We start from the raw sequence: 25682 nt of genomic DNA, 5'->3' as shown, positions 1-25682 counted from the left end.
ATTTGATAGCACTGCTTTGCACACAGTAGCACTATGGGGGAGATTTTAACTCCTACAGTAGCAGGGTCTTGGTTGTGAACAAACAGAGCTAGCATCATTTCAAGATCATTTCTAAGCCGCGGCCGTTTTGTCCGCTTCTAACACAGCTTTGTTTTTCAGCAGCCTTTCACGGCCCCTGACCGAGCAGAGCTCTGCCGCTACTTTCCAGACCCCCGCCATTTTCTCGGGGGTGGGGCGCCTGCGCAGTGGGGCTCGCCTGGGCCGCGCCGGGCGCCTGCGCAGTGCGGGGGGCAACCGAGGTGGTGCCGGGCGCCTGCGCAGTGGGGCGGCTTCGGACGGGGCTGGGCGCCTGCGCAGTGGGGCGGGCCGTGCATGCGCGGAAGGCCGTAGCTGTTGGCGGGAGGCTGTGGCGGGATGGCGGCAGCGAGCGGTGAGGGGACGGAGGGGGACTCGGATGGGGGCAGTGAGGAACTGGTGCTCACCCCGGCGCAGCTCATCCGCAGCCTGGAGCAGGTACTGTGGGCTGGGGAGAGCGGCTGAGGGCCGGGCCCCTGGGCTCCCTGGGGAGATCTGGGGGGGTGACTGAAAGCTGGGCCGTGGCCTCTCTGGGGGAGATGTGGGGCGGCTGGAGACCGGGCCCCTCGGCTCGCCGGAGGAGGTGGGGAGGGCTGAGTTTCTGGCCTCTCTGGGGCTGGGGCGTATAGCAGGTGCATTCCTCGCTTCTACTTGTGGTGTGCCTTCTTTCAGGCCTGGCTGAATGAGAAGTTTGCTCCAGAGCTGCTGGAGAGCAAACCTGAGATCATTGAGTGTGTTGTGGAGCAGCTGGACCATATGGTAGGTTCTGCTGGGCTAAGGTGGTGGTACAGGCAGGCAGGCCCTGGTTGCTTGGCCTGGCAGATACATGCTTGGGTCCCTCTGGCATTGCCAGGTTTGTCTGCTCCTCTGTCCCTGAGATAAGGCTGTTCTGAGTACCTTCTTTGAGCTTGTCTTGGAGAGGGGACTGGGGGATACAAGGAAATAGCGTGCTTTGTGTCACCAAAAGCAGCTGCGGTCTGTTTTTGTGGGCCCTATGTACAAAACCCGTGTTCCTTTCTGTTTCTTGTTGTTCGACATTTCAGCCATTTAATTTCTCTTTGCCTTTCCTTGCAGGAGGCAAACCTGAAACGGGCAAAGAGAGGAGACTTGAAGGTCAGCGTTCACCGCATGGAGATTGAAAGGATCCGTTATGTGCTCAGCAGCTACTTGCGATGTAGGCTTGTGAAGGTAATACTTGCTTGTACTGCCCAGGGGATGAAAAAGGGTGACTTCAGGAGTGATTTTTACCCATACAAAGCTTCCTGCTTCAGCAGGGCACTTAGTTAAAGCGCGCTCGCTCTCTCTGTGTCCTCTGAAGTGCAACCCAAAGGAATTCATTCCTTGGACACGCTTTTCTGTTGTGATGAATGAGGATCACAGCATTGCTGTGAGTGTTTTCTTGCCTCATCTAAGCCCAGGATGGCACAATTGAATGCTTGCATGTTCTGACTGGGTCCTGCCACATACACATACGGCTGTGCAGCTTGGAGACCCCAGCTGACCATATCGCTATTAATTCAGGAGCAGGTATTTGGGCAGGCCTGCGGCTGCTGCATACACCTGTACAGCAGTGGGACCACTGCTTGCAGGGGAAGCCTCCGGGGAGTGGGGATTGTAGGCACTGAACTACCGGGAGAGGTCTGTTTCAGTCTTTGGGATTTTGTTCCAATATCAGATAGAGAAGTTTTTCCCCCATGTCCTGGAGAAGGAGAAGTCTCGAGCCGAAGGGGAGCCTTCCATTCTATCACCAGAGGAGTTTGCTTTTGCTAAAGAGTGAGTATGTTTTGGATGCATCTCCCTCCCTTTTTATAGATTATAGAACTCGCCTGTGTGTTATGCTGAACGGTTCTTGAGACCATTAGCCTTAGACAGGTTTGCAGTAAGAATCACGGGTTTTACCAGGAGGTTTCCTTATGGACAAGGAAAGAGCTGAAATAAAGTAACTCTGGTAACTCTGAGCCAGTTACCAGGGCAATCCATTAGCCTTGTCTCTGGCCATGCCTGTGGGACCAGGAGATGTCCGTTGCTGGCATTTTGAGTCAATACTCTCCCTGCAAATTTGTATTTGATTAAACCAGTAAATGCTCCAATGATTTGTTTCAGGTACATGGCCAACACAGAGACTTACCTGAAAAACACGGCCCTAAAACACATGCCGCCCAACCTGCAGAAAGTGTCTCTCCTAAAATCAGGTGAGTTCATCCAGACTCCAGGGTAATCTGGAAATTACAGCAGCAGGGGTGTGGGGAAAGCTCTGGGGAGCATGAAATGTTAAGGGCCCGTCCTCCAGCTGGCACTCAGTAGAAGCAAAGATGATGTGATGACAGTGTCGTAACACAGCTCTGCTGTGCGGTACGTGGCTCGGTGCTGCTGTCAGAGGATCGTGCTGGCCTCCGTCATCGAGTCTTGTCTTACGTTGAGGCAGTGCACGCTACAGCTGATCAGAAGTGTCTAGTGTTCCCTTTGCTGTCCCTTGTACCCCTCGTGCCCTGCAGAGGAACATAAGCGAGCGCTGAGCTTGTGCTCTGAATCCGTTGTCTGCAGTTCCGAAGCCCAACCTGGACTCCTTTGTGTTCCTGAGGGTGTTGGAGCGGCAGGAGAACATCCTGGTCGAGCCAGAGACGGATGAGCAGAGGTAGGTGGGTGCTTCCCCACGCGGTGCACGTAAACGTTAGTGTCACAAAAGCGGCGGGGTTACAGCGAAACAGGAGAGGCAGCTTAACTTCGCGCCTGTCTCTGGCAGAGAGTACACCATCGACCTGGAGGAGGGCTCGCAGCATCTGATCCGGTACAAGACCATCGCCCCGCTGGTGGCCTCGGGAGCGGTGCAGCTCATCTGAGGGCGACCGGTAAGTGCAGGGCCGGGACCGGGGTGATGCCGCGGGGGCAGCTGCCGCGACCCTCCGCGGCCGCCGGGGCGGGGCGCGGCCGGCAGGGGGCGCCGGGGCGGAGCGGGGGTGGGGGCGGCGGCGCGGGCCGTGGGGGGGCCGGGCCGCCCGGGCCGTGTCCCCTTCGGAGGTGGCATGGCTGGGCAGGGCAGCAGCGCTGTTGGAAGGGGTACCCCTGAAAGCGTGCAAGTAAACCAGCAGGACATCTTTTCCTCTGCTGATGCAGAGGGGCTTGTTGCCCCCACAGCTTATCAAACTCCTAATTGCTTATGACGTGCCTGGAATACAGCCAGACTCCTTTCTCTGGTGCTCCTGAGCGAGGGCAGTCTGTGTCACAGCGCTCCCTCCAGCAAGGCTTTGCAGCAGCCTTGCCACAGTCCCCTTGGAGTCCCAAGGGAGGGACGAGTGTAGCTACTGCCTCTCCAGATCCCAGGCTGGTTTGACAGCAGATGTGGACAGAGCGCATCTATCCTCAAAGGCGAATACAGCCTTTGTAAATAGCAGGGTGCTCTCTTTTTAAACCTGCAGCTGTGTGTTTGTTCCTGTTCCAGTTTAGCACTGTTCTTTAAATTAGGCTATTGGGTGGAAACTGACTGACCGAATGGTGTGGCAACCAGCTATGTAAACTCCACCTTGCCCCATCAGCTTTGATCTGCGCAACCCTGGATGTTGTGCAAGGGGCCAATTGCTCTGAGGTGAACTGGGGGAATACTTCTGCACCATCTTTGCCGCATGATCCATTGAACAAAAAAACACCACGTATAAAGATACTTGCTGGCAGAGCAGATCTTGGTTCTTGCAGAAGGAGCAGGAGCGATTGGGAACATGTTAAAGATGGAAACTGCAGCTCAGAGCAAAGGGAATGTCACGGGCAAGCAGGGGAGAGCCATAGGGTCCCGTGTGGGGTGCTTAGCACCAGCTCGTTACCTGCAGTGGGAAGGGAGGGTGAAGAGTTTACCAAGTTTGTTCCCTTTGTCTTTCTGACAATATGAGCTGGGAGATGGCCATGGGCTTAGGAATTCAGGGTTTCTACTTGCCTGGAGTTTCTCCCTTGTAGCATTGTTATGCGGGCCAAACAGCAAGTCTGTCCTTCCTTGGAAAGGCCCTGCCTTTGGGGAAGGCAGGCTGCACAAGCTTTGTTCTGCCTATGCAGCCTGTGTCCCAGTGTGGACACAGTTGTGTCAGTCAGTACAGCCCCTTCTAATGTGGCCAGAGAGGAGTTATGCTGCTTTTTGCTCGCATTTTGGCAAGAATAGCACTACCCTTGTAAAATATCCACCCTTGCCATTACAGGTACCTGAGGTTTGCCTGCAGAGTAGGCCTGGATTTGGAATTGCTACTCGGACCTTGTGCTGATAATGGCATTTCTTGCCCTGGGCCAAGGAGTGAGTGCCTCCAGCAGCCATGGGGAGCTGTGTTTTCTCTGATCAGATTGTGAATGGTGCAATCACGATCAAAGCTTTGGAATGGCAGACAGCATTTGCAGGTTTGTCACAAACCTCTTCTTAACCAGAGCAACTGGTTTGTGCTCAGGGTGTTTGTGCCAGAGCCATTGAGTCTTTATACTGTCTGTGTAAAATGTGTGTTTCAGTCTGCAGTTCTGCTACACGCACAGACTTTGCATAAGGCCAGCACCAGAGCAGGTCCTGCACAGAGGGTTTAAGTGCTGCTATTTCACCTCTTGAAATTCTGCATGTTGATCAAGTCCAGCAAGGGGGGTGAGAGGCCTTGCTGCTTTTCCAGCCTTTTCCAGCCTGCTTCTTTGGACTGGCTGACTTCAGGGAGATTGCACCACTATTAGAGCTAATCCTCAAGCTCAAGGCTGCCTTGGTCAGTGAACTCCAGAGCAAGTCGGGCCCTTGTACAGGATGGTCTGCATGGTCAGCAGTTGAGCACTGTGGAAGAGCTCTGAGGAATTTTGTAAGCTTGTGGGGTTTGTGGTGCCTTCATGTTTTTTAGAAAGATATTGGAGCATGAGGCTGGCAGAGCTTTCCCAGAACGGTCTCTTGCTGCAGCACGAGAATAGGAGTCTTGGTTTTGCATCACCTTCTACGCTTTGTGTGTTACTCGTGCTGCTTCCTATCATGCCAGCGCTCTGTATTTGATTTCTGCAGCAGAGCATTCAGCTCCATGTGCAGGAAGACTTGGATCAATAGAACAAATGCAAAGTGACGAGTCAGAGGGCATTTTCTGGAAGGCTTCAGTGTGTAGCTGCTGGGATGCCTTATTGAAGACGGTGGCCAGTTTCATTAAAACAGAACAACTGTAATCATGGGCTCAGGAGAAAGCAGCTTTCTGCTATGCGTGATCTGAAAACCCTCCCTCCACAGAGTGAGGGGTTCTAGTGCAGCTTCTGATTGCGGTTGTGAGGGTAGAAACTGTCAAACTCCCTTCTGCTGAAACAGCTGCTGGGGCAAGGGGGACAAGCAATTCCTTTGTGCTGGTCATGCAGAGGAAAAGCTCCTCTGGCCCTGTCGACCCGTGCATGCCTCTTCTAGTTGGAGGAGAAGCCAGGGTGTCCTGTGCTACCTCAACTCAGTGCCTTGTCAGGTGCATGGATAGACAGTGGCTCATGTTCCTTCAGGGTAGGGTCTTCCCTGCATGGTGGTCTGTGTGAGGAACAGCCTGGTGCTCCTCTGACACTCCCCTTCCTCTGCCAGGCAGGGGGTGACACAGCGCGTCTTGTAGTGTGAGTAGCTTTGCGTGTGTGGTTTATAGAGTTCCTAATGAATCCATTTAGGTAAAGAAGATTCTTTTAAGTATAGATGTTAAGAGGAGGCTGGGTTTAATCCTTAGGAATCAGTAGCACATACCTCTGCACAGCTCCCCAGGAAGGGCTGTGGATTGTGCCCTGCCCGTATCTACAGCCCAGGCAGCTTCACAGAGGTGACTGAAGCTCCCAGCCAAAGTCGTTGTTAATCCGCTGCTGCAGAAACATGCTGTAGAAGAGCTGCTTGGAGAATGTCTAGGTGGCACGTCTGGAAGACTTTCTCCTTGGCCCTATTAAGTTCGACTGAACAATTGTCCAGACAGCTAGTCCTTGCCTCACCACTGCATCTCACGTGGCTGCAGCAATGTGAGCCTAAGGGGTGCCTGTCCTCTTCTAGCAGCTGAATCTTAACTGGATCTGGTTGTTTCCAGAGTGCCTTCAGTGCAGCTCCTCTCTGGAGTCTGACAGCTGGCATATGGCAACGTCATCACAGGCTGTGCAGGATTCTTGAAGATGGCTAGTGGGCTGAAACCAGTCAGGCTCATAGTGAGGTTCAGTTTTGGCATACCTGAAATGCTGCTGTCTGCTTTTTGTGTCCTTCCATGACTAAACGCTGGGACACTTCTGGGACTGGATACTGCCTTACTGCTAACGCTGTGCCTCTGTTCTGTCTGTGTTGGGGCAAGGGGAAGTGTCTGCAACTTTACGAGGAAGTGATGCTTTTGGCTTGTACTTTTAGATGGAGGAGAAGACCCAGCAGTCTATCCACCTTAATCTGCCCCTCTGGAAGAGAATGTGCAGAGTGAGAGCAGCTTTTCCAGCTTCCATGGGGTCTGCTGTAAAGCTTGGGCTCAAATACATCCCCTGTTCTCTGCTCCCTCCAAGGTGAAGATAGCTTGGGTTTACTGAGTGATTAGCTCTAAACGCGAAGGAGGTGGATGGTGAAGGAGGTCGCAAGGAGGGCGCTGATGGTGAGCTGTGATTTCCCAGCCTGGGCCGGATCTGCTCTCCTGAGTGCAGGATAAAGGTGGGGCAAGTGGTTTCATTGCTAGGAAGACTCTTTCATGTCTGTGTTGACTCCGCCAAGTCACTGAAGTGGGGGGAAACGCAGTCAGCCTGAGAGGATGTGATGAAAGGATGGTTCTTGGGAAGCAACTGCTGAAAATTGACTCATCGCCTGCATTGTATGTGCTGGAGGGCATCTGTGCTTGTGAGCATGCGGAGTCGTCTAGTATGCCACCCATCGCAACAGTGCACAGGGGGACTGTCTTCCCTTGGGCCCCAGTCGTGTGTGAAATGTGGAGTGTGGAAAGCCTGTCCCTGGTATTTTTCTGTGGGCTTTTTCTTCCACTGCCCTGGTTAACCCTGGCTGTAGGCTGCTGTGCTTCTGGGTGACAGCAGCTTTCCCAGAATTGAGAAATATCTGCGTTAGAGCTGGTATCAAGGGAGTTGTTCCTCTGAAAGTCCCGTCTAGGAAAAGTAATCCAAAGGTGGTCCTATTTCTTTTTTCCTGGGTATCTACAGGAAAATGATCTCAAATAAATAACATGTGATTCAGTGAGGATGATTATTCCTTAGTAGCAATAACTACCTACACAAACTTTCCTACACAGTGGGGAAACAACTGGAAATTCTGCGGGAAAAAGTTTCAAGTATTCAGAGGTTCAAAAGCAGACAACTTGCGAGACCATGAGCAAGAGCCCTTAGTTCAGAGAAAAGGGGGGGCAGTTTGCTGTCATGACCTCGGGAGACGTCGCTTGGGTTTGTAACCTGGGCAGTTGCAGCCACAGTTAAACCTTGTAGGGGTGAGTATGCGGTAGCTGGTCCTGCAGCTGACCTCTGTGGAAGGATGTGGCGCTGCCTGTCTCCGAGGCTGGCCTCAGAAATGGGGAGCGCTGCTTCCAGCTCGGGCCTGAGCACGGTCACCAGCCAGGGCTTCAGCTCGAGGCTTCTGCCGCAGCGTCGGCTGCGTGCTGACAGCAGGAGGTCCGGCCTAGGCCCAGCAGACGGATCTGTTCCGATGCTGGGGGCTGGCACCCAGCGGCACTGGCCAAGAGCAGACACCTCCAGCTCCTGCAGGCCCAGCCAGACGAGTGCATCTGGCTCCCGCTCACCCACAAAGACCGCTGTCCTGCTCCTCCCCAGGCAGGAGCGTCTGGCCAGCAGTGACGCGAGTGCCACACGTCCTTCTCGGGGACGGTGCCGCTTTGACTCTCTTGCTGCTTTTTCTCATGTTTTTGCTGACTGAGGCCGGGGCTGAACTGCAGATTTTTGCCAGCCGAGCACTGGGTTCAAGCTCACTTCTCCTGGCCGTCCTGCGAGAGGTGTCTTGCGTTGTGCTGGAGACATTCGGACACAGTGGCAATGGAAAGCCGTGTATAAATACTGGTAGGTAGGTTGTGTCATGAGCTGATGAAAATCTGTGCTGTCAGCAGGAACAGTCAGGGCTGCTTAACATAAATGGCTAGACAGCTCTGGAGAGATTAGCTCCAGGTAGTACAGGGCAGGGGTGATCTGATTTAGGTGACAGTCTTTTCTGTCAAGGAGTCACATGTGAGCTAAACAGTGAAGGTGATTTTGAATATAGATGTCAGGGACACCACAGTGTCTCTTGCCTGCTCAGGTGTGAGTGAATTTCTTTTTTGGGGCAAGGAGCTGGGGTAAGAAACTTCTGAGTTAGATTCACTTTTGATAGAGGACAAGCCTGGAGTCTGGGATGTTCTTTGTGCTTTGATACCCTGGAAGTAGCTGTCTTCGGACAAGCACCTGAAAAGGGATGCATAAAAACGGTTCAGACCTCGCACCACTGAAGATGATGTGAGAGGAACACGCCTCTCTTCTTCCTGTGGCTTCCTCCGGGCGGTGGTAGCTCGGTAAATGTTGACCTTCCAAAAGCACTCACGTTTTTCTGGCATTAGGAGCTTTTTGTTGGCCCACCTCACAGCTGAGCTCAGCGGCAGGAAGCTGGGCTCCCGAGGAGAAGGCTGCAGCCAGGAGCGTGACCCGGCGGGCAGAGGATGGTCTCCGCTACCCGGCTCGCTCTCTGTGCCCGCTTCCCTCGGCGGCTTCTCCGGTCCGGCCCTCGCCAATCGGCCCGGCCCGAGGGGGCTCCCTTGCGGCACAACGTGGGGTCAGCGCCGCTCCCCCCCCCCGGTGCCTGGCGAGGTGCGGGGCCAGCGGGCCCAGCCCGGCTGCGGTGGGCGCCGACGGGGCGGGGGAGGCCCGGGGGCGCGCGCTCAGCCCGTCGGGGCGGGGCAGCCCCCAGCCCCTATTGGCCGCTGGGGGCGTGTCTCCGGCGCTGATTGGCTGCCGCCGCGGCCGCGGGGTGTCCCGGCCGCCGGCGCTCCCACGGCTCCATTGAGAGCGCGGAGCCGCCGGCAGCGGGAGCGGAGCGGGCGGGACGCGATGAGCTGCGGCGAGTGAGCGCGGGGCGGGGGCGGGCGGAGGGAAGGGGGGGCGCTCGCCGCGGCTGGAGGCCCGGCAGCCGGGGGCACGCCGCCTGACCCCCTCTTCGCCTCTAGGCTCTTCCAGGTGTACGGCGTGAGGGCCGTCGCCCCCCCAGCCATGCCCGTGGACCTGGCCGTGCGGCTCTGCCTGAGCCACTCGCCCCCCATCCGCAAGCTGCTGAACTCGTATGAGGAGCTGCGGGGCAACCGGGGGCGCAAACCCCTCCGATCCTGTCTCAACCAGAAGCTGAGCGCAGAACCCGAGCCCGAGCGGCGAGATAGTACCAAGAGCTCCAAGGGCCAGAAGAAGAAGAGAGTCGTGTTTGCTGACATGAAGGGGCTCTCGCTGACGGCTGTCCGCTTCTTCTCAAAGATTGAGGAGGACCTCTGTGACTTGCAGCATGCCCTGTCTGACCTTGCCTGCTTCCGACCTAGGCTGTGGGACTCGCGCCCAGAAGTGTGCAGGTACGTGCTGGACTTCCCACAGCCCTCTGCGGACTACATGACATTCCGCAGCCGCCTACACAGCAACCTTGTCTGCCTGGAGAACTGCCTGATCCAGGACCGTGCCCTGTCAGGGACAGTGAAGGTCAGAAACATCGAGTACGAGAAGAAAGTGATGGTCCGCATCACCTTCGATGGCTGGAAGAGCTTCCGGGACATCTCCTGCCAGTACATGCATAGCACATACGGCTCGGCCGACACAGACATCTTCTCTTTTGAGCTTGCCCTACCCAAGCCATCTGTCTCCCGCAGGGCCACAGAGTTCTGCATCTCCTTCCAGTGCGGACAGAAGACCCACTGGGACAACAACCATGGGAGGAACTACAAGATCTGCCATGTGGGCGTGATCCGCCCTCCCTCCCATGCCGTGAAGGGTGCCAGTGCGGCCTGGGAGCATCTTGGCACCTCTCGGGCGGCTGCCCTGGTCCTTTCTCACCTGCAGACCTGGCAGCGCTCAGAGACCCAGGCTCCTTATTGGTAGGAAAGCAGCGTGTGGAGAGGTGTAGGTCCCTTCCATGTCCCGACTGTGGTACAAGGGTCTCTGGGGAGGGGTCAGCTGCAGAAGATGCTGCTCGCAGCTTTGTTAGCTCCTCCGTGTGTCTGGCCTGCTGCTGTGCGAGCAGCTGCCCGTCTCTGCGGAAGCTTCTTCGCTGCTGGCTCCTGCCATAGAGGCTGGAAGCGGCACTTGGTGTAACTCCTGCCCGTAGGGTCTCGAGGCAACGCTGCTGCGAGAGTAGGGGAGTGACAACGGAGCGGCCGTGGCCCAGGGACCGCGTCGGTGCCTGTCGGCCGCCTCGGGTGGGAGCCGGCCGCCTGAGCTGCGGGGGTCCTGGTGCTGCCCAAGTGCCTTGTATGGAGCTGCTGGGGAGGGGGCGCGCACCCCCGCGGCGCCTGGGGTCTCGGCAGAGCTCGCGCTCCCGGGCTGCGACAGCGGCGTGGCAGCAGCCACCGGCGGGGCCGGCCTCCCGCTGCGGGCGCTCCCCGAGCCGCGGTCCCGAGGAGAGCTCGGGGCGGGGGTCACCGAGCGCGCAGGCTGCCGGGGCGGCGGGGGCGCCTCCGGTTGCTGGTGCTGTAACGGGGAGTTAATAAAGTGACGGCGCTTCGCGAGTCCTGCCTCTGCCTCTGCCGGCGGGGGGGGGGGGCGGGGGCGGGGCCGGGCCGGGCCGGGCGGGCGCGGGGCGGTGGCGGGGACCCTTTGCGGGCGGCGGTGCGCTCCTGCGGGCGCGGCCCCGCGGGCGGCGTGCTGACGTCAGCGCACGCAGCGCGGGGCGGGGGCGCGCACGGCACGTGGCGGGGGCGGAGCCGGGGCCCGGCGGCAGTGGCGGCAGGTGAGTGCGTAACCGGCCCGGTTCGGTCCGGCCCGGCCCGACGCGGCGGCCCCCCTCTTCCCCGCCTCCCCGCACGGGCCTCGGGCTGCGGTGCCGTCCCCCCCCCGCTGCGCCCGGCGGGGTCGGGGCGCCTGGGCGGGGCCCGGCTCGGCCGCGGACCGTTAACCGGCGCCCGCCTCGGGGAGCGCGGCCTCCCCGCCGTGGTGCGGGCCGCGCCGCAGCGCCCCCCCGCGCCGGGTGTGATCCGGCCCGGCCCACCGCGCGGCTGCGCCGCAGCGCCCCGCCCGCTGGTGCCGCGGCCCGGCCGCCGGTGCCGCCGCCGCCGCCGCTCGGCCCGGGGCGGAGGAGCGGAGCCCGCCGTCCCCGCCCGGCACGGCGGGCCGCCGGCGGGAGCTCCCCCCGCGCTCCCCGCGGAGCGCCCGCTGCCTGGCGCGCGCACGCCGAGGCCGAAGGTCGCCGGGCCGAGCCCCGGCCCCGCCGTGATTCGCTGCGCTCGTGGGCCGTGTCCCGGTGCGGTGCGCCGCGCCGCGCTCCCGGCGAATGAAGCGGAGGACGACGCCTGCCGCTGCCCCCGGCCTCGCCGCAGCCGCACCGCGCCCGGCCCCGGGGGGCTGTAACGCGTATCTGGGGCCCGGTGGACGGGGGCCGCCCGCCGCCGCCGGGTGCGGAACCTGAGGCTGCGGCCCAGAGGCAGCCGGCGCGGGAAGCGATTGCCGTGCCTGCCGGGCCGCGGCGCCGGCAGCCCGCCTCTGCGGCCGCCCTGGGGGCCGGAGAGGCGTCCTGCCAGCCCGGGGGCATCGGCAGCACCGTCCTGGCGTGAGCCCCAGAGGTTGCAGCCAGCAGGCAGGGCTGCCTGCGCTCGCCCAGGGCTCATCGCACGTGGCTGCTGGCCATGCGTGCTGCCTGCTGCGTGGCCTGCCCTGACGGGCGGCAGCTGGGTGCCACAGTGAGGGAATGCAATAACTGAGCCCCTGTTAGGGCAGCGGCTGCCAGCTCAGGTGGCCGGTCTGACCAGTTTGCCGGCATGAGTCCTGGTTCTGGTGAGTGACAGCTCTGGCATAATGGGCAGTTACACGCGTGGCTGTAGAGCTGCCTCTCCCAGGACATGGTTTATGCAGGTATGCGTGTTCCTTTGAAGCACTGACAATATTCTTAGCATTACTGGTATAGCAGTGCTAAGCCAGGAGCTGGAACACACTGTACAGGGGAGCAAGAGGATCTTCCCAGACTCTCCTCTGCTCCTGTGTGCTTGTCGGGTACCTGTTAAATCCCATCCTCAGGTTGACGCTCTGTAGCCAGGTGAAGGTGGTATCCGGAGGGAAGTCTCCCCCCAGCAGACCCGTCTCTTTTTACTAGCCTTGGTTGGCCTCGTGCATACCCGTGCTGCGGAGGGCATCCTCCCCGGAAGGGCTGTAGTGCTGGGTGTTTGACCTTTGACTGGTTCCCGTGCCCCAACAAGTTCCACTTTGGCTAATCATCAGCGATAATTCTCCCCTTGGGCTGACTTCCTGTCCTGAACTGTTTGTAAAGCTGCCCTGTGTGACCAGGGGCGAGATGTGTGTATGGGAGCAGAGGAAGTGATGCCTTCCCAGGAATCTGGGTACCTGGCTAGCTCAGTGCTCTCGGATGCCTCTGAAATGAGAGAGGCAATAAGATCTTTGTCATGAGGAAGGGTTTTCTGTCACTGCATCGGCTCCTTTCCGGTACTTGGGACCTGATTGCAGTGTCCTGTGCTCTAGGCGTGGTTCTGAACGAGTCTGCTCGCTCTGAGGTGTGGATGGTATGAAAATACAGGACGAGTGGCAGCAGGGGATGATTCCCAAGTCTGTGAGTGCCAGGCAGTAGCTGGAGTGCCAGTCCGAGTCTGCTGTGTCTCAGGAGCTGCTCTGAGTGATGCGACTTCAGCCCAAGCGCTGCCTTCCAGGTTTCAGAGCCCACTGTCCCTGGCCTCCTGCCACCCTCTCTGAGGTGACGTCTCTCTGAGCTGCGTGACTTGCCTGACTTTGGTTTCTCTTTCCTCCGCTAGTGCTGGTGGCATGTGAGTGCCTCGTCTGCCAAGAAGCCAACTCGCTGTTTGAAGAGCTTTCCAGGGACACAGGCTTCATTCGTGTCTGTAACAACCCTTCAGCGTGAGTGGATGCCAGGGGCCTCTGGAATTAAACTTGTTCCAGGCGTCATGCAAGGATCTGCGCTAGTGCCTGTGTCCTCACGGAAAGAACAATAATAGCTCCACATACGGTAGGCTCCTGCAAGTGCCAACTCCCTCAATCTCCTCCAATGCAGGCTCAGGGATGGACTCCACCTTGTCACTGTGAAGAGACTCTGCATGCTCTCAGCAGCCAGAAGGGGATTCTGCTGCCAGTTTCTTCACAAGCTGCCCCACAGCAGGACTTGCTCAGCGGCGCCTTGGGAGGATATCCATTCACGCCGTTGTGTCACTGCAGTGCCCACTGCACACCCATGGAGGAACCTGTGTGCGTGTTCCATCTTCTTTGAGCTCCTCAGCCCACGCTGTCGGAACTCACCTGGGCTCCTGGCAGACTGTTTGCTTGTTTTCCCAGCTGCTCTCCCTGATCCTCTTGCGTTCCCTCTCTCGCAGAGCCCAAAAAGGATGTGAACTTTGGAATGGGGTCTGTGAGCAGGCTGTGGACTCAGTGCGTGTGTGAGACTGTTGCTGAGTAACAGGAGGACTGGTTAGTCGCTGCGGGCAGCCCTTCTATCTGGCTGCAGGGCACCAGCCTTGCCTGGGCCCTTCACCATGTTCCTCCTGCTCCCCTTTGACAGCCTAGTTGTTAATCTCTTGGGGATTTCCATAACTGTCCTCTTCACTCTGCTTCTGGTTTTCATCATTGTGCCAGCAATTTTTGGAGTCTCCTTTGGCATCCGCAAGGTTTACATGAAAACTTTATTAAAGATTTTTCAGGTAAGTCATGTTTTCCGAATTTTCTGTGTGTTTACAGGGGTCTTGTCAAGCATGGTCGCGCTGGGAAGAGAGGCTTTTGCCCCTCAGCAGAGCATTGCATATGACTGGGGTGGGAGGTTGGTTTGTTGGTGCCATGTGCTGGTGCCAGATGACCCATTTGGGTCATCTCAGCCAAACACAGTTTACTAGACCTCTGTCCGGGGGCTGTTTTTTCCCCGTAATTAATCCAGTAAGTCTTCAAGTAGAGTAGTGGGATAGCGTGGCCCGTAAGTATGCAGTAGTGCAGTAGGATCTGTAGACGTGCTGAGAGGAGGTGTGTGCTTGGATGGGTTAATGTCCCAGGCAAGGCAGAGTGCTGTTACAGTTTGATGTGGAAAGAAGCCGAAAGGAGCGTAGAGTGTGATGGGGAGGGACAAAGCTGCAGTCAGCAGGCTGCTCCTCTCCAGGAGGACTTTCTGTACTGCAAGCCCTGAGTGGTCTGTGGCCAGAACCCAGAGCTCTCAACATCCTTCTGTCCCAGAGTGCTGCCTGCTTGTCTGCTGAGCCCAGCAGCCATGTCTGGACCTGCAACCTCTGAGGACGACCAGCAGCCCTTGCTGACCCTCTTGGCACAGAGAGGCCAAGTGGAATTTTCCAGCTTGGGGTCACGCTGTTCCCTTGCCTGCCTTTGGCAGACTAATTTTATGGGCTGTCTCACAGCCAACACCTCTCCTTGAAGCAAGTCCCTGGCGTGGTGGAATTTTTGCCAAACTTCTGGTAGATAAAGCCTACACCACCCTACCCTGGCAGCCCAAGCAAAAGGAAGAGGGATGCCCTGTGCTTGATAGGGAGGTTTTAGGCTCTTGAATGTGGAGTTCAAGCTGCTAAAGGTTTTATGGTACAGCTACTGCTGTTTGAACAGGGCTGGTCTTCCCCAGGAGTATCTCTGTATTGGCTGGCTTGGGAAGGCAGCCCTGGAGCTTGCGATGTTCAGCTCTTTAAACTCTTGAGTCCTTCCAAAAGCCTGAGGTGTGAATGGGAAGACCCTGGGCTTTGTGAGGTGCTTCGTTAACACAGATGTCTGAAGATCCGACTTCGAATTTAGTGACTGAACTGGGAGAAGAAATTAATAAGTTTGGTTTATCTGAAATGGAACTTTTCACCTTGTTCTTATTTTTTTTTTCTTTCTCCAATTCAGGAACGTTTAATCTCAACGCCTATTTTGGTGTTAAATTTTGAAACTTTTTCTGAAAAGATTTTGAAGTCTATTTCAGCTTTTATCAAAGAACCTTTGTGGTGGAAGAGAGGAGCACTCTGGCACAACTGCTCACAGATTTGGTGGAAAATTCACTCACTAGGTTTGGTCATGCAGAATTCTATTTTTGGGGAGCGTTATTTACCCGAAAGATTTTCCCAGCTCTAGAGGCCAGTGTTGCGAACCTAGCCCGAAGGGGCAGCCCTCGAGTCTGGCAACTTGTGGGACACAGCCAGAGCTGCGGGGCCTGGGGTGGTGGCTGCACATCTCTGTTGGTGGTGAGGGAGACCTGCATGGTGCTTCCCAGGTGGGAGTCTGGGTTTTCAGCCACCGCAGTCGGGATAGAGACGTGCTGGGCTCATGAGGAACGCCTTCTCCATAGGCTGCCCAGCTCCTCCTGGGTCAGAGCTCCTCTTCTGACTTCTGCGATGGCAGTGTCTAGACAATCTTCTGCAATCCTGCAGTTCCTTCTGCTGGCAGAGGAGGCTGCTAGATGAGCTGGACACTCCATATGCAATTAGCATTCCCACATTGCTGCCTCCTGATCTGATGCTGTCATGGGCTGAGACCGGGATGCCAGGAGTTCCCAGCAGCTTCCCCTTCTTCACAGATCCCTGACGGAGCAGCTAGCCTGGAGCAATACGCATGTTGTACACAAGTCCTCCTTTAGAAGCTTGTTCTCCCAGGCCTGTGTAATGCAGAAGAGCGTGAGGCTGAGAAGGGTTACTTGGAGGGCAGGCAGGAAGACTGGCCAGAAATCCAGCCTGCAGCTGGTGCCCTTGAGAATTAGCTGAGGGAGACTTCTGTGGATAACAGGTAGTCTGGGCATGGGATTTGGCAGCCAGCTGCCAGAGAGCTGTCTGAGGGTGCTTGCTGCTGCTGTTTTGGACTGACTGGTGAGCTGAGAAGCAGCAGCAGCTGTTAGCTGAATCGGGGAGGGAAGGATCCCGTCCCGTCATCAGCCTGATGTTTTTAGCAGCAGCCTGAAAACAGTCTCTGCTTTGAGCTTGGAAGAAATCAGGGTTGAAAAATAGCACCAGTCCCGTGATCAGCTTCCTGCGCTGTGATGCAGGCCACCCCAGCAGGATGCACGGGCCACCCAGAAGCTGTGCAGTGGCAACCGCGTGCCAGGTGCAACAGAGCCTACAGGACACGGAGGCTGCAGAAAGCCTGGTGCCATCTCACCACTGAGCACTCTTCTTCCCTCTGGCACTCCCTGCTTCCCGCTGGGGCTCTGCTGTGCAGAATGGCACACCAATGTGTGCACATCATGGCTGTCCTGTGCCTGTGCGTGTCACCTCCCCGTCAGTCCTCTTGTCCCATTGCAGGCAGATCTCTGCTGTAAAAATGTTCCTGCCAGGCCAGTCTCTGCTTCCACCTCGGTTCAGTTGTGTTCATCACTCGCTCTTTCAGTTCTGTACGGAAGCCTTCTGCTTTAGCCCCATCTTCTCCCCTTAACCATGGTCTTCCCTGGAGGTCGACTGTAAAACAGGGGTAGTATGAAGTGGACCTACAGGCCTTGCGAATCTCACTTGTCACGTGTGTCTCTTGCAGTGGGCGACACTGAGAATAGAGCGTGGTGCCAAGGAGAAGAACCATCCGTTATACAAGCCCTATGTCAATGGTAAGGTCCTGCCCCGCATGGGTACATATGAAGTTCAAAATTCTTTTTGGGAGATGGGGTAAATGTGGTGTCTCTGAGCAGCTGAGGTATGTTGGGAAGCCTTTTCCATGTAGATGGATTGGAGGGAGCTATGGAGACGTCCATTTCGTGAGGAAGGGGAAGGAAGCACCCAGGGAGTGCTTCATTTCTAGATAGTTGGGAGGACTGGTTTATGGCTGTCTGGACTGGAGAAAGGAAAGGGGCCCTGTGGAGGGCGGGCGAGTAAGGGCCCTGGCTCTCAGATGTCTTTGAGTGGGCAAGTCGCACTTTGCTCAGAGCTGCCTGCGGCATGTTGCAGGTATCATTGCAAAGGAGCCAACATCACTGGAAGAGGAGATCAAGGAGATCCGCCGGAGCGGCAGCGGCAAAGCCCTGGACACCCCTGAGTTTGAGCTCTCAGATATCTTCTATTTCTGCCGCAAAGGCATTGAGACCATCATGGATGATGAAGTGACCAAGAGGTTCTCAGCTGAAGAGCTGGAGTCCTGGAACCTGCTCAGCAGGACCAACTACAACTTCCAGTATATCAGCCTGCGCCTCACTGTACTCTGGGGACTGGGTGTGCTCATCCGCTACTGCTTCCTTCTGCCCCTCAGGTGAGTGCTGCTGTGCGAACCTGCCTGCCAAGATGGTGCTGATGGCCTGTTCCCACTGCAGCAAGTGCAACTGGTCTCCAAGCCTCATGGACCCTGTTCAACATGATCAGGAGAGACAGGCTACTTGACGAGTAGGGCCTGTGGCCTGGTTTTGCTAGCGTGTAGCTTCCCTCTTTCTGCAGGATAGCCCTGGCGTTTACTGGCATCAGCTTATTGGTGACTGGTACTACAGTGGTGGGATATTTGCCAAATGGAAGGTGAGTTCGTCTTTGAGGGAAGAGGGGATGGGGAGCCCCCTGTGCAGTTTGAGACCTGATGATCCTGAAGTTTTGCTGCAAGGCGTATCTGTTCTGCCTGCCGCAGACAAGGCAGGTGGTCCTGGCATCCGTAGCCTCTCAGAAACAGACACCCTGTAATTTTAAACAAAGGGCCTAGATGTGAGCCCTAAGCCCGTGGCAGAGCGCTCAGCCCTGGGCTCTGAAAGGAATAATAACAGAAGAGAGCAAAGGCCAAAGTTTGGTTCTCATGAGTTAAGAATCAGTGGTCATAAGCTGGCGGCAAAGCCCAGGACGAGGCGTGTTTCTGTGGGAGGGATGTGAAGTCTCGGTTGGATCTCATGGCCTGGGGCAGCCGGGCTGAGTGCCACCGTTAGAGGGGAGATTGTAGAACTGGGGGGTGATGGTCTCTGTCCTGGGCTGCAGGTGTAAGGAGTTCCTGAGCAAGCATGTCCACCTGATGTGTTACCGGATCTGCGTGCGTGCCCTCACAGCCATCATCACCTACCACGACCGGTAAGGAGGCACTGTCTGCTGCCGGGTGTCCCTTCCCGCTAGCTGCTCCATGCCGTGCCTCTTGCAGGCCTCACGCTTCGTTCCTCTCTCCTCATCTGTACCTTTGTTTCGCATTTAGAGAAAACAGACCTCGAAATGGAGGCATCTGCGTGGCCAATCACACATCTCCCATTGATGTGATCATCCTGGCCAGCGATGGCTACTACGCGATGGTAAGGTCTGCACCCCAGCCCCAGCTCTGCCTGCCAGGGCCTGGCCGCATGCATGGTGGGAGCAGCAAGCATATTGCGTGGGACAAAGAGTAGGCAGCAAGAGGCTTTTGAGCGTGCAGAACTACTTTCCCCTGCATGACATTGCAGGGCGCTCTCAGACACTGTGCACAGATACCCTGTTGTGCATGGCTTTCCAGCAAGCTTGGCCTGAGACTCGGAGCACCAGGGGTCTCTGGGCACTGCTTTCCAAGTAGAGCTCTGGGCTTTGCTATCCATGGAAGAGCAAAGCACTTCCCCAGCTGGACCTCCTGCCATGTGGAAAGCGCTTGGGGCTTGCTACGTCTGTCCTTCCAGTCAGAGCCTGGGACTTTTCCTCTCAGCCTTTCCAGGGCAGGGCTAGAAAGATGAACCTCGACTTGGCTGTGAAGCTAGGAGCTGCCTTGGCCTTCATGTGTCCCCAGGTCTTGTAACTTGTGTCTTCTTGCCCTGTTCAGGTGGGTCAGATCCACGGAGGGCTCATGGGTGTGATACAGAGAGCCATGGTGAAGGCTTGCCCCCACGTCTGGTTTGAACGCTCTGAGGTCAAAGATCGTCACCTCGTCGCCAAAAGGTGTGACAACTGCTAGCTGCTGGGGGGGGTCTGGAGGCTGGGAAGGGCGGGGGGCTGCCCACTCCCCTCGGGTGAGGACGCTGCCTTGCCTCGTGGGTGTCAGGAGACTGTGCCACTGTTGCTGGCACCCAGATAGTCCCCAGTGACTGCAGGATAAGGACTGTATGCTGTGTGGATTGCTGGTGATAGCTTCTGTGCCCTGTGCTAATGGGTGACACTCTTCTGTTTAGGCTCACAGAGCATGTCCAGGACAAGAGCAAGCTGCCTATTCTTATCTTTCCAGAAGGTGAGTTGTGGAGCAAGGCCAGACAAGCACCTCGTGGAGAGGGCACATTGGGACAGCACCGCATCTCTGTTCCTTGCCACCTTATGCAGCCAAGGGCCTTGAGACCCTTCACTGAGACAAAGGGGACATTGTATCTTTAGAGCTGACTGAACCCAGAGTGTGGAAGTCAGATATATGATGTCCCGGTGACACATCCTATGCCCACAGAGAACAGGGTTTGGAGTGAGCGTTAGGAGGCAGTTGCTGGGTGCCTGTGGCCTAGCCCTTAGGTGTATAGCTTAGACTTCTGAACTGACTTCCAAAGTCAAGGTGAGAAGATTGTGCTTGCATCTTACAGGAACCTGCATCAACAACACATCTGTGATGATGTTCAAAAAGGGGAGCTTTGAAATTGGAGCCACGGTTTACCCTGTAGCCATCAAGGTATGAGAAGGCAAACGTTCTTACAGCACAAGTAGCCCTCTGGGTGAGAGCTTCGTCTTGGCAGCCCAGTCTTGGCACTGCTGGGTCAACAGCCCCATCCGAGGGCATGGGGAAACTGAGGTCGCTCCGTGTAGTGCTCTGGGAGGGCTGGCTTATGGCTGGGCTTGGGGTGGAACTTGGAACCTCAGGGAGGGTGCAACCACTGCCTGACTTTCATGAGCTCTTCTGCCTCTGTAGTATGACCCGCAGTTTGGAGATGCCTTTTGGAACAGCAGCAAGTATGGCATGGTAACCTACCTCCTTAGGATGATGACCAGCTGGGCCATTGTCTGCAGTGTCTGGTACCTGCCCCCAATGACCAGGCAGGTAAGTAAGGTGGACCTGGCCTGTCTGATCTGCCCCCTGTTTGGCCCTTTGCTCCTGCTGAACAGTGTTATTTTGCCACAGCCTGAAGAGGACGCTGTCCAGTTTGCCAATCGAGTGAAGTCAGCCATTGCCAGGCAGGGGGGCCTTGTGGATCTGCTCTGGTGAGTCCAGGCAGGCTTTTCTCTTCCTGGTGCCAGGGTTCCGTGTTCCTGGGTCCTGGTACGTGCTCGTGGGCTGTAGAGCCAAGTTTGTGTCTTGCGTTGGGCAGAGTAGGCCTATGGAGAAACGGAGCTACATCTTGCCTGTGACCTCCAAAACTGCTCTTCTGTAGCAGGGACCAAAGTCTTTGCTTCTGCTGTGTGTGTTGGGCACCAGGGCTTCATTCTGTCATTCCAGCTTGCACTGGGATGCCCTGATTCTGACTTGATGCTGCTCAGCAAAGTGGGTTGAGCTTGGGAACTTCCTTTTTCAGGCACTGAGATCTTCAGAGCCTGGGAGGCAGAGGGACTCTGGAGGCAGTCTACTGTAGTGGTATCAGAGCAGCTCACCCTTCTGACAGAGCTGCCATGTTGAGCACAGTGCGGGGCCATGGGTGCAGCTCCTGGCAGAGCAAGGTGTGAAAGTAACTCCCCTTGGGGACAGTTGGTCTGCAGTGTGCCCTGGCAACGTAAGGTACAAGTGTAGCTGTCTGGCTGTTGCGGGAGCTCTGACCTGCTCTGAGCAGCCCCAACTGAAGTTTCAGACAGGGCACGCCTGCGGCTCCTCTGATGATATGACTCTCTCCCCAGGGATGGAGGACTGAAGAGGGAGAAGGTGAAAGACACGTTCAAGGAGGAGCAACAGAAACTCTACAGCAAAATGATTGTAGGCAACCATGAAGACCGGAGCCGCTCCTGAGCCCTCTGCCTCCAGCACTGTTACTGGGCCTGGCCAGAGCCCTCTGCCTCCAGCACGAGCCAGGGCTTGTCTGAAGCAGCTCCGAATCTTTGGACTTTGGCTACTCCAGAGCTGCTTGGACTTGCTCCTTCATCCTCTGGCTGTTCTTTCCCAGAGGCACTATTACTGCCTAGAGTCTTTAGGCCCTGGGCAGCTCTTGGCAAAGATGCCTTCTTGTTACTGTTACAGTGAAGCCCCTTGCAGGGGCAATATTAAATGAAACACTTATGGTGTCATGTGCTTCCATATGGTGTTTACAGGCCCAGGGGGAGGACTGGTGTGTTGATGTGCATGTGTGTCAGTCACAAGTCTCCCACAGCACAGAAACTGGTGAGCTGCACTGAAATTAGCTGCCTTGACAACCAAGGGAGTCTTCATGAGCCTGTGCCTCTCACGTCTGCAGCATAAACCCCTTAGGAGCAGTATGTGGTCTCTCCGGCCATTTCCAGGTTTACTTCCAGAAGGAGAAACCTTTCCTTTTCCTTTCGCCACCCTCCGGTCATAGCCTGACCCAGACCATTGCTTCTCCAGCATCTGAGTAACAGCCTCTTTGCTGGGGTTCCTCAAGCGGTGAGGATCATCCTCCTTGGAAGCCTCCCTCTGTCCCCTGGAACTGCAAGCTGCCAGGCAGTTGTCACTGGTGTGGCAGGTGGGGCTCTTGAAGAATCCTTATGTGCTACGGTGGGAGCCCCGGGTGGGTAGGAGAGTCTGAATCTCCATGGCTGTGGCAGGAGATCCCCTTTCAAATGTCTCCTGAGGGAAACAGTGGGATCTGATCTTGTTATGCACCAACATGCACATATATAATCTCAGCTTGTTGCAAGGAAACTGAAATCTTGTGCTGGAGGTGGTACCCCTCTCCCTTTCAGCTCTGCAAGTATATTACTCAGTAAAACGACTTGCATTTGAGCATTCATCCCATGTACTTTCCAATTTCCATTATGTTCCTACAAGCTTTAGCACTTTCATTGGGTCCTCTGCTTGCTCTTATAAGCAAATGCTGTTTCACTGCTACCTGCAGAAGCCTGCTTGCATTTTCTAGGACGCTAGAGAAGGCAATACCTAAGTGCGTGCCTCCTTTGTACCCCAAGTGGTGTTTGTTGGGGGAGGGCATCTGCTACCCCTCGGGTCAGGACAGCTATTCTGCGTAAGTGTCCTTAAATTTGAATTTCCCTGCACTAGCTATCAACGTGGATTCAAGGTAGTTCACTTCCTGATTGTTTTTATTTGGGTTAAACACCATTATATCAAGAAAGAGACACAGAAAAGAAAGCAACAGAGAGAAAGAGTCCGGAAACTCCCCTAACCTTTCCCAAGAGACATAATGCACATACCCTCACTTATATTATTCAGTTCTGTGCAGCCTCCCTGCTTCGCATTGTTAGTGGCTTCAAACCCTTCTTTTGGGTCAGTTAGGTTGTCTTTACCTGCACACAGACAATGTACAAGCAGGGTATGCACAGCTTGTCCTCATAGTTGAGGAACCCCATTTTCCACAGTGTGCTATTTTCCACCTACCCCAGAACCATCAACTTATGCACAAATAAACTAAACTGTTCCCAGTACAAGACCTGAGAGGGGACAGTCTTCCTTACTCACAGTGATGTAAAGCTACACTTAACAGCATATGATCTGTTAACATACAGTTATGGGAAATATTTCTATACTGAATTGATCTGCCTTTCCTTCTTGTAGTGCTCAAAATATGATCCTTTATACACACAGAGACACATTACCTACACAAACATTGCATTCAGTTATCAGTGATCTGTTACACATGATCTCCATTAACATCCAGCCTCACCAAGAGAAACCAGGCTGTTCTTGTTTGGTGATGGGAGACACCCTTATTGGCCCCATGCTTTTCACCGTTACCCCAATTTCGTATTCTTCTCTTCTGCCCAACTTCAGCTATGGCAATTGATCTAGGGGGAAAAAAAGAAAAAAGCAGCAAAGCCTGGTATCTTTTCCTTTCACCTAAGATAACAAAACAAAAGCAGCTGAAGCCAAGCAGGAGATAGTTAACAACATCTACAGGGTTGAAGTGTATTGCTTACACTCCTGTGCTACTGACAGAAGACAAAACAACTGCTTGATGCTAATAGATATCTGTCACCCAGGCTAGGACCCCTCCGTCATTCGGAGTTTATAATGGCATTAAGGGTCTATTCACCAGCATTTTGGTTTACTTGTTTTGCCTAACTTACTGGGTACAGCTCCTAACACCAGTTCACCAATCCTCCATCCGTGTCTGTTAACCGATGGGGCTGTTGCTTTGCTACTTAAAAAAAAAAAAAGAAAAGCATATTTATATTTATAATATATTATATGCTATATATATACACATAATACATTGTATTTATGCAGAGTTTTTGACCATCATCTTTTAGTTGTATAAGAAATGCTGGGTATAGCATATGCATTATGGGAGTGAACCCATAGCATGGTTAAGCTTCAGTTACCAAGCAGGTCTGTGCTACCCTGTAGTACTTGCCTATACCATTTAATCAGAACATTTTACGAGCTGTATTTGCTCCAGTTCCTTCTTGAGTCATGTGCTTGCCCACAAAGCTACTGCTGACCTCCATGGCAGCCCTGGCAGCCTCTGGGCAGGGGTGATGGCCTGATCCAGCCCCAGCTTTGCCAGACTGAGCTTTGCTGCTCTGGCCCCAAGGCTTGCAAAGCTTTTCCCTTGCTCAGGGGGCCGTTTGGACTAAAAGACCCCCCTGCTGTGCTGTGGTCTGGCTGGCTCTGGAGGGTGCCCTGGCCCCAGCGAGCCGTGGGGTGCCCAGGCATTGCTGTGCTCGCTGGGTCCTGTGGGTGCCCCTTCCCCATGTGCTGAGCTGCAGCCAGGGACACAGCCCTGGGCTGGGGACGTGGGCATTGCTGCCTGCCCGTCGCTGCTGCCTGGGCAGGGTCTCCAGGCTCTCCTTCGCCTTTCCCCGGCCAGCAGCATGTTCCCCTGAGCACTCACCCACATCCTTCTCGTCCTCCAGGGCTGTGCACCCAGAGCTCTTGCCTGGGTGCAAACACCGCTCCACAGCCCCTGCAAGCGTGGGCAGAGGCTCTCCCCAGGGCAGGCCTCACACGTGCTCCGGTGCCTCCAGCAGCACCCCCTGGACGCTCGGACCCGGCTGCGGGTGCCCACAAGTCTTCTGCCCACAGCTTGCTCCCCAGCCCTTGTCACAGATGCCGTGGTGATGTGCAGGAGCCCTCCCCTGCCTGCCCGCCTCCCCGGCTCTGTGGGACCTCCAGCTGCCCGCTGTGCTGGGGGACCATCCCCAGCAGCCCTGCTGCTGCTGCCGGGATGCTCCGCAGCAGGCAGGGAGCTGGCTGGACAGGTTAGGAGGCACACATCCATCTTTTCTCAGCTCCCCCTCCCCATGCCCCCAGTCAATATGTCTCTCTCCGATGAGAAAGTTAATAAATTTAGCTCTAGATTAAAAGTATCGATCATTTCATTTGTAAGCAATAAATAAGCAGGGGGAGCACTGGGCGGCTCGTGGGGTAGGGGCTCCTGGCTCCGGCTGCAGCAGCCATACAGCCCGCTGGGGCCGGGGGCCCTCATATGCATTCTGCCCGGATGCTGGCATTGATTTGCTATTAGTCTCCACGCACCACCCAGTAGCACATCATTCCCGGAGCTGCTATTAATGGCCTTTTGATAAATAATCACTTGTAAGTCAATAAATTTTTATTAAACAGTGTGGCGCTTTGATTTATGAAAATCCGACGGGGTTTGTCTGGGAGAAAAGGGATGCAGAATTGAAGCGGAGCTGCTATCCATCTGCCTGCCAGGCTGCCCTGCCTGCGCTCGCACCCACACGCCCCTGGAGCGGCCAGCCCTAAGCGCTGCCGCGCGCTCGGCGGGAGCCCTGCCCGCAGGCCACAGGCAGGCCTCGGCCGCGCGGCAGAAGGCAGATTTGGGGAGGGCAGAGCTGGTGCTCGACGCTGACCGGGCTCCCGCGCGCCTTGTCGAGACCCCAGCGCTGGCGGGGGCCCGCTCTGCTGCAGCAAGCCGCAGCAGCAAGTGGCCGGTGCTGTCTGCGCGGGAAGCAGGACTATGGGAGCCACAGTGGGCAGAGCGGGCAGGAGAGGAGGGTGGTCCTGGCCACTGCCCCGGCGCCCTGCGCAGAGCAGCACCGCTCGGGGGACCTGTCCAGCTGCGGGGATGCACAGGGCAGCCAGGCTGCGGCTGCGATTTGTCACTCTCCCCGGCTGCAGCAGGCCCTTTGCCACCTGCTTTATTTGTCTCCCAGCCCTGACGTGGCATCAGACAGGTGTTAAACTACTTAATCACTTTAAAATTGTTTTAATTTTCTGTTTTGTATTGATCTCCACAGCACCAATTAATCAGCTCACTGGACCAGGCAGTTAGTACATTAAAAATTGTCAGCCATGCTGGGCAGCTTAGAAAATGTCAAAAAAATATCCCGACAGCAGCCCCTCACTTCTGCCGTGCGGAGCCTGCTCCTGCCAAGTGCTGGCTCTGCCCACGGGTGGTGACGTGGATCTCCCAGCCCTGCCACAGGGCCAGGGCATGTGGGGCACACAGCCTCCACCCCAGCCCCACGCACCACGGTGCCCATGGGACCTGGCCTCCCACATCCTTGCAAAGGGTGCATCAGCTCTGCCACCCGCTGGCATTTGTCCCACCGAGGCAGCAGAGGGGCTACATGGTTGAGAGGGAA

General features: G+C 56.0%; 3 protein-coding genes across 6 annotated transcripts; all 3 read left to right on the top strand.

Annotated features, from left to right (window-relative positions):
• Nucleotides 1-414: 414 nt before the first annotated feature.
• Nucleotides 415-4290, top strand: GINS4 (GINS complex subunit 4). The gene is made up of 8 exons (XM_050910138.1): nucleotides 415-513; nucleotides 748-834; nucleotides 1150-1263; nucleotides 1751-1848; nucleotides 2179-2267; nucleotides 2620-2710; nucleotides 2819-2924; nucleotides 4257-4290. The coding sequence occupies exons 1-7, from the start codon at nucleotides 415-417 to the stop codon at nucleotides 2913-2915; spliced, it is 675 nt and encodes a 224-aa protein (XP_050766095.1). The 3' UTR covers nucleotides 2916-2924; nucleotides 4257-4290.
• GPAT4 (glycerol-3-phosphate acyltransferase 4) lies at nucleotides 2905-21225 on the top strand. Of its 4 annotated transcripts, none has more exons than XR_007767647.1 (14): nucleotides 12626-12875; nucleotides 12978-13874; nucleotides 16663-16732; nucleotides 17070-17367; nucleotides 17550-17624; nucleotides 18069-18158; nucleotides 18277-18370; nucleotides 18865-18980; nucleotides 19211-19266; nucleotides 19604-19689; nucleotides 19927-20055; nucleotides 20137-20216; nucleotides 20528-20727; nucleotides 20844-20907. XR_007767647.1 is itself a non-coding variant. In XM_050910134.1 (14 exons), exons 3-14 carry the CDS (start codon nucleotides 13710-13712, stop codon nucleotides 20950-20952), a joined length of 1368 nt encoding a protein of 455 aa, XP_050766091.1. In that variant the 5' UTR covers nucleotides 12626-12875; nucleotides 12978-13080; nucleotides 13235-13709; the 3' UTR covers nucleotides 20953-21225. The 4 variants fall into 4 exon arrangements, 3 of the variants coding, with proteins under 3 accessions (XP_050766093.1, XP_050766091.1, XP_050766090.1); XM_050910134.1 differs by lacking the exon at nucleotides 20528-20727 and having other exon boundaries at nucleotides 12978-13080; nucleotides 13235-13874; nucleotides 20844-21225; XM_050910136.1 differs by lacking the exons at nucleotides 12626-12875; nucleotides 20528-20727 and adding an exon at nucleotides 2905-2924 and having other exon boundaries at nucleotides 13235-13874; nucleotides 20844-21225.
• LOC127025263 (protein phosphatase 1 regulatory subunit 3C-B-like) lies at nucleotides 9238-10713 on the top strand. The gene has a single exon (XM_050910137.1). It carries the CDS (start codon nucleotides 9238-9240, stop codon nucleotides 10102-10104), a length of 867 nt encoding a protein of 288 aa, XP_050766094.1. The 3' UTR covers nucleotides 10105-10713.
• Nucleotides 21226-25682: the final 4457 nt, after the last annotated feature.

Source organism: Gymnogyps californianus, chromosome 23, assembly GCF_018139145.2.
Source record: "Gymnogyps californianus isolate 813 chromosome 23, ASM1813914v2, whole genome shotgun sequence".
NCBI classification, from domain to species: Eukaryota; Metazoa; Chordata; class Aves; order Accipitriformes; family Cathartidae; genus Gymnogyps; species Gymnogyps californianus.
The sequence above is the reverse complement of the archived record's forward strand: the minus strand, read 5'-3'. Positions and strand labels throughout refer to the sequence as shown.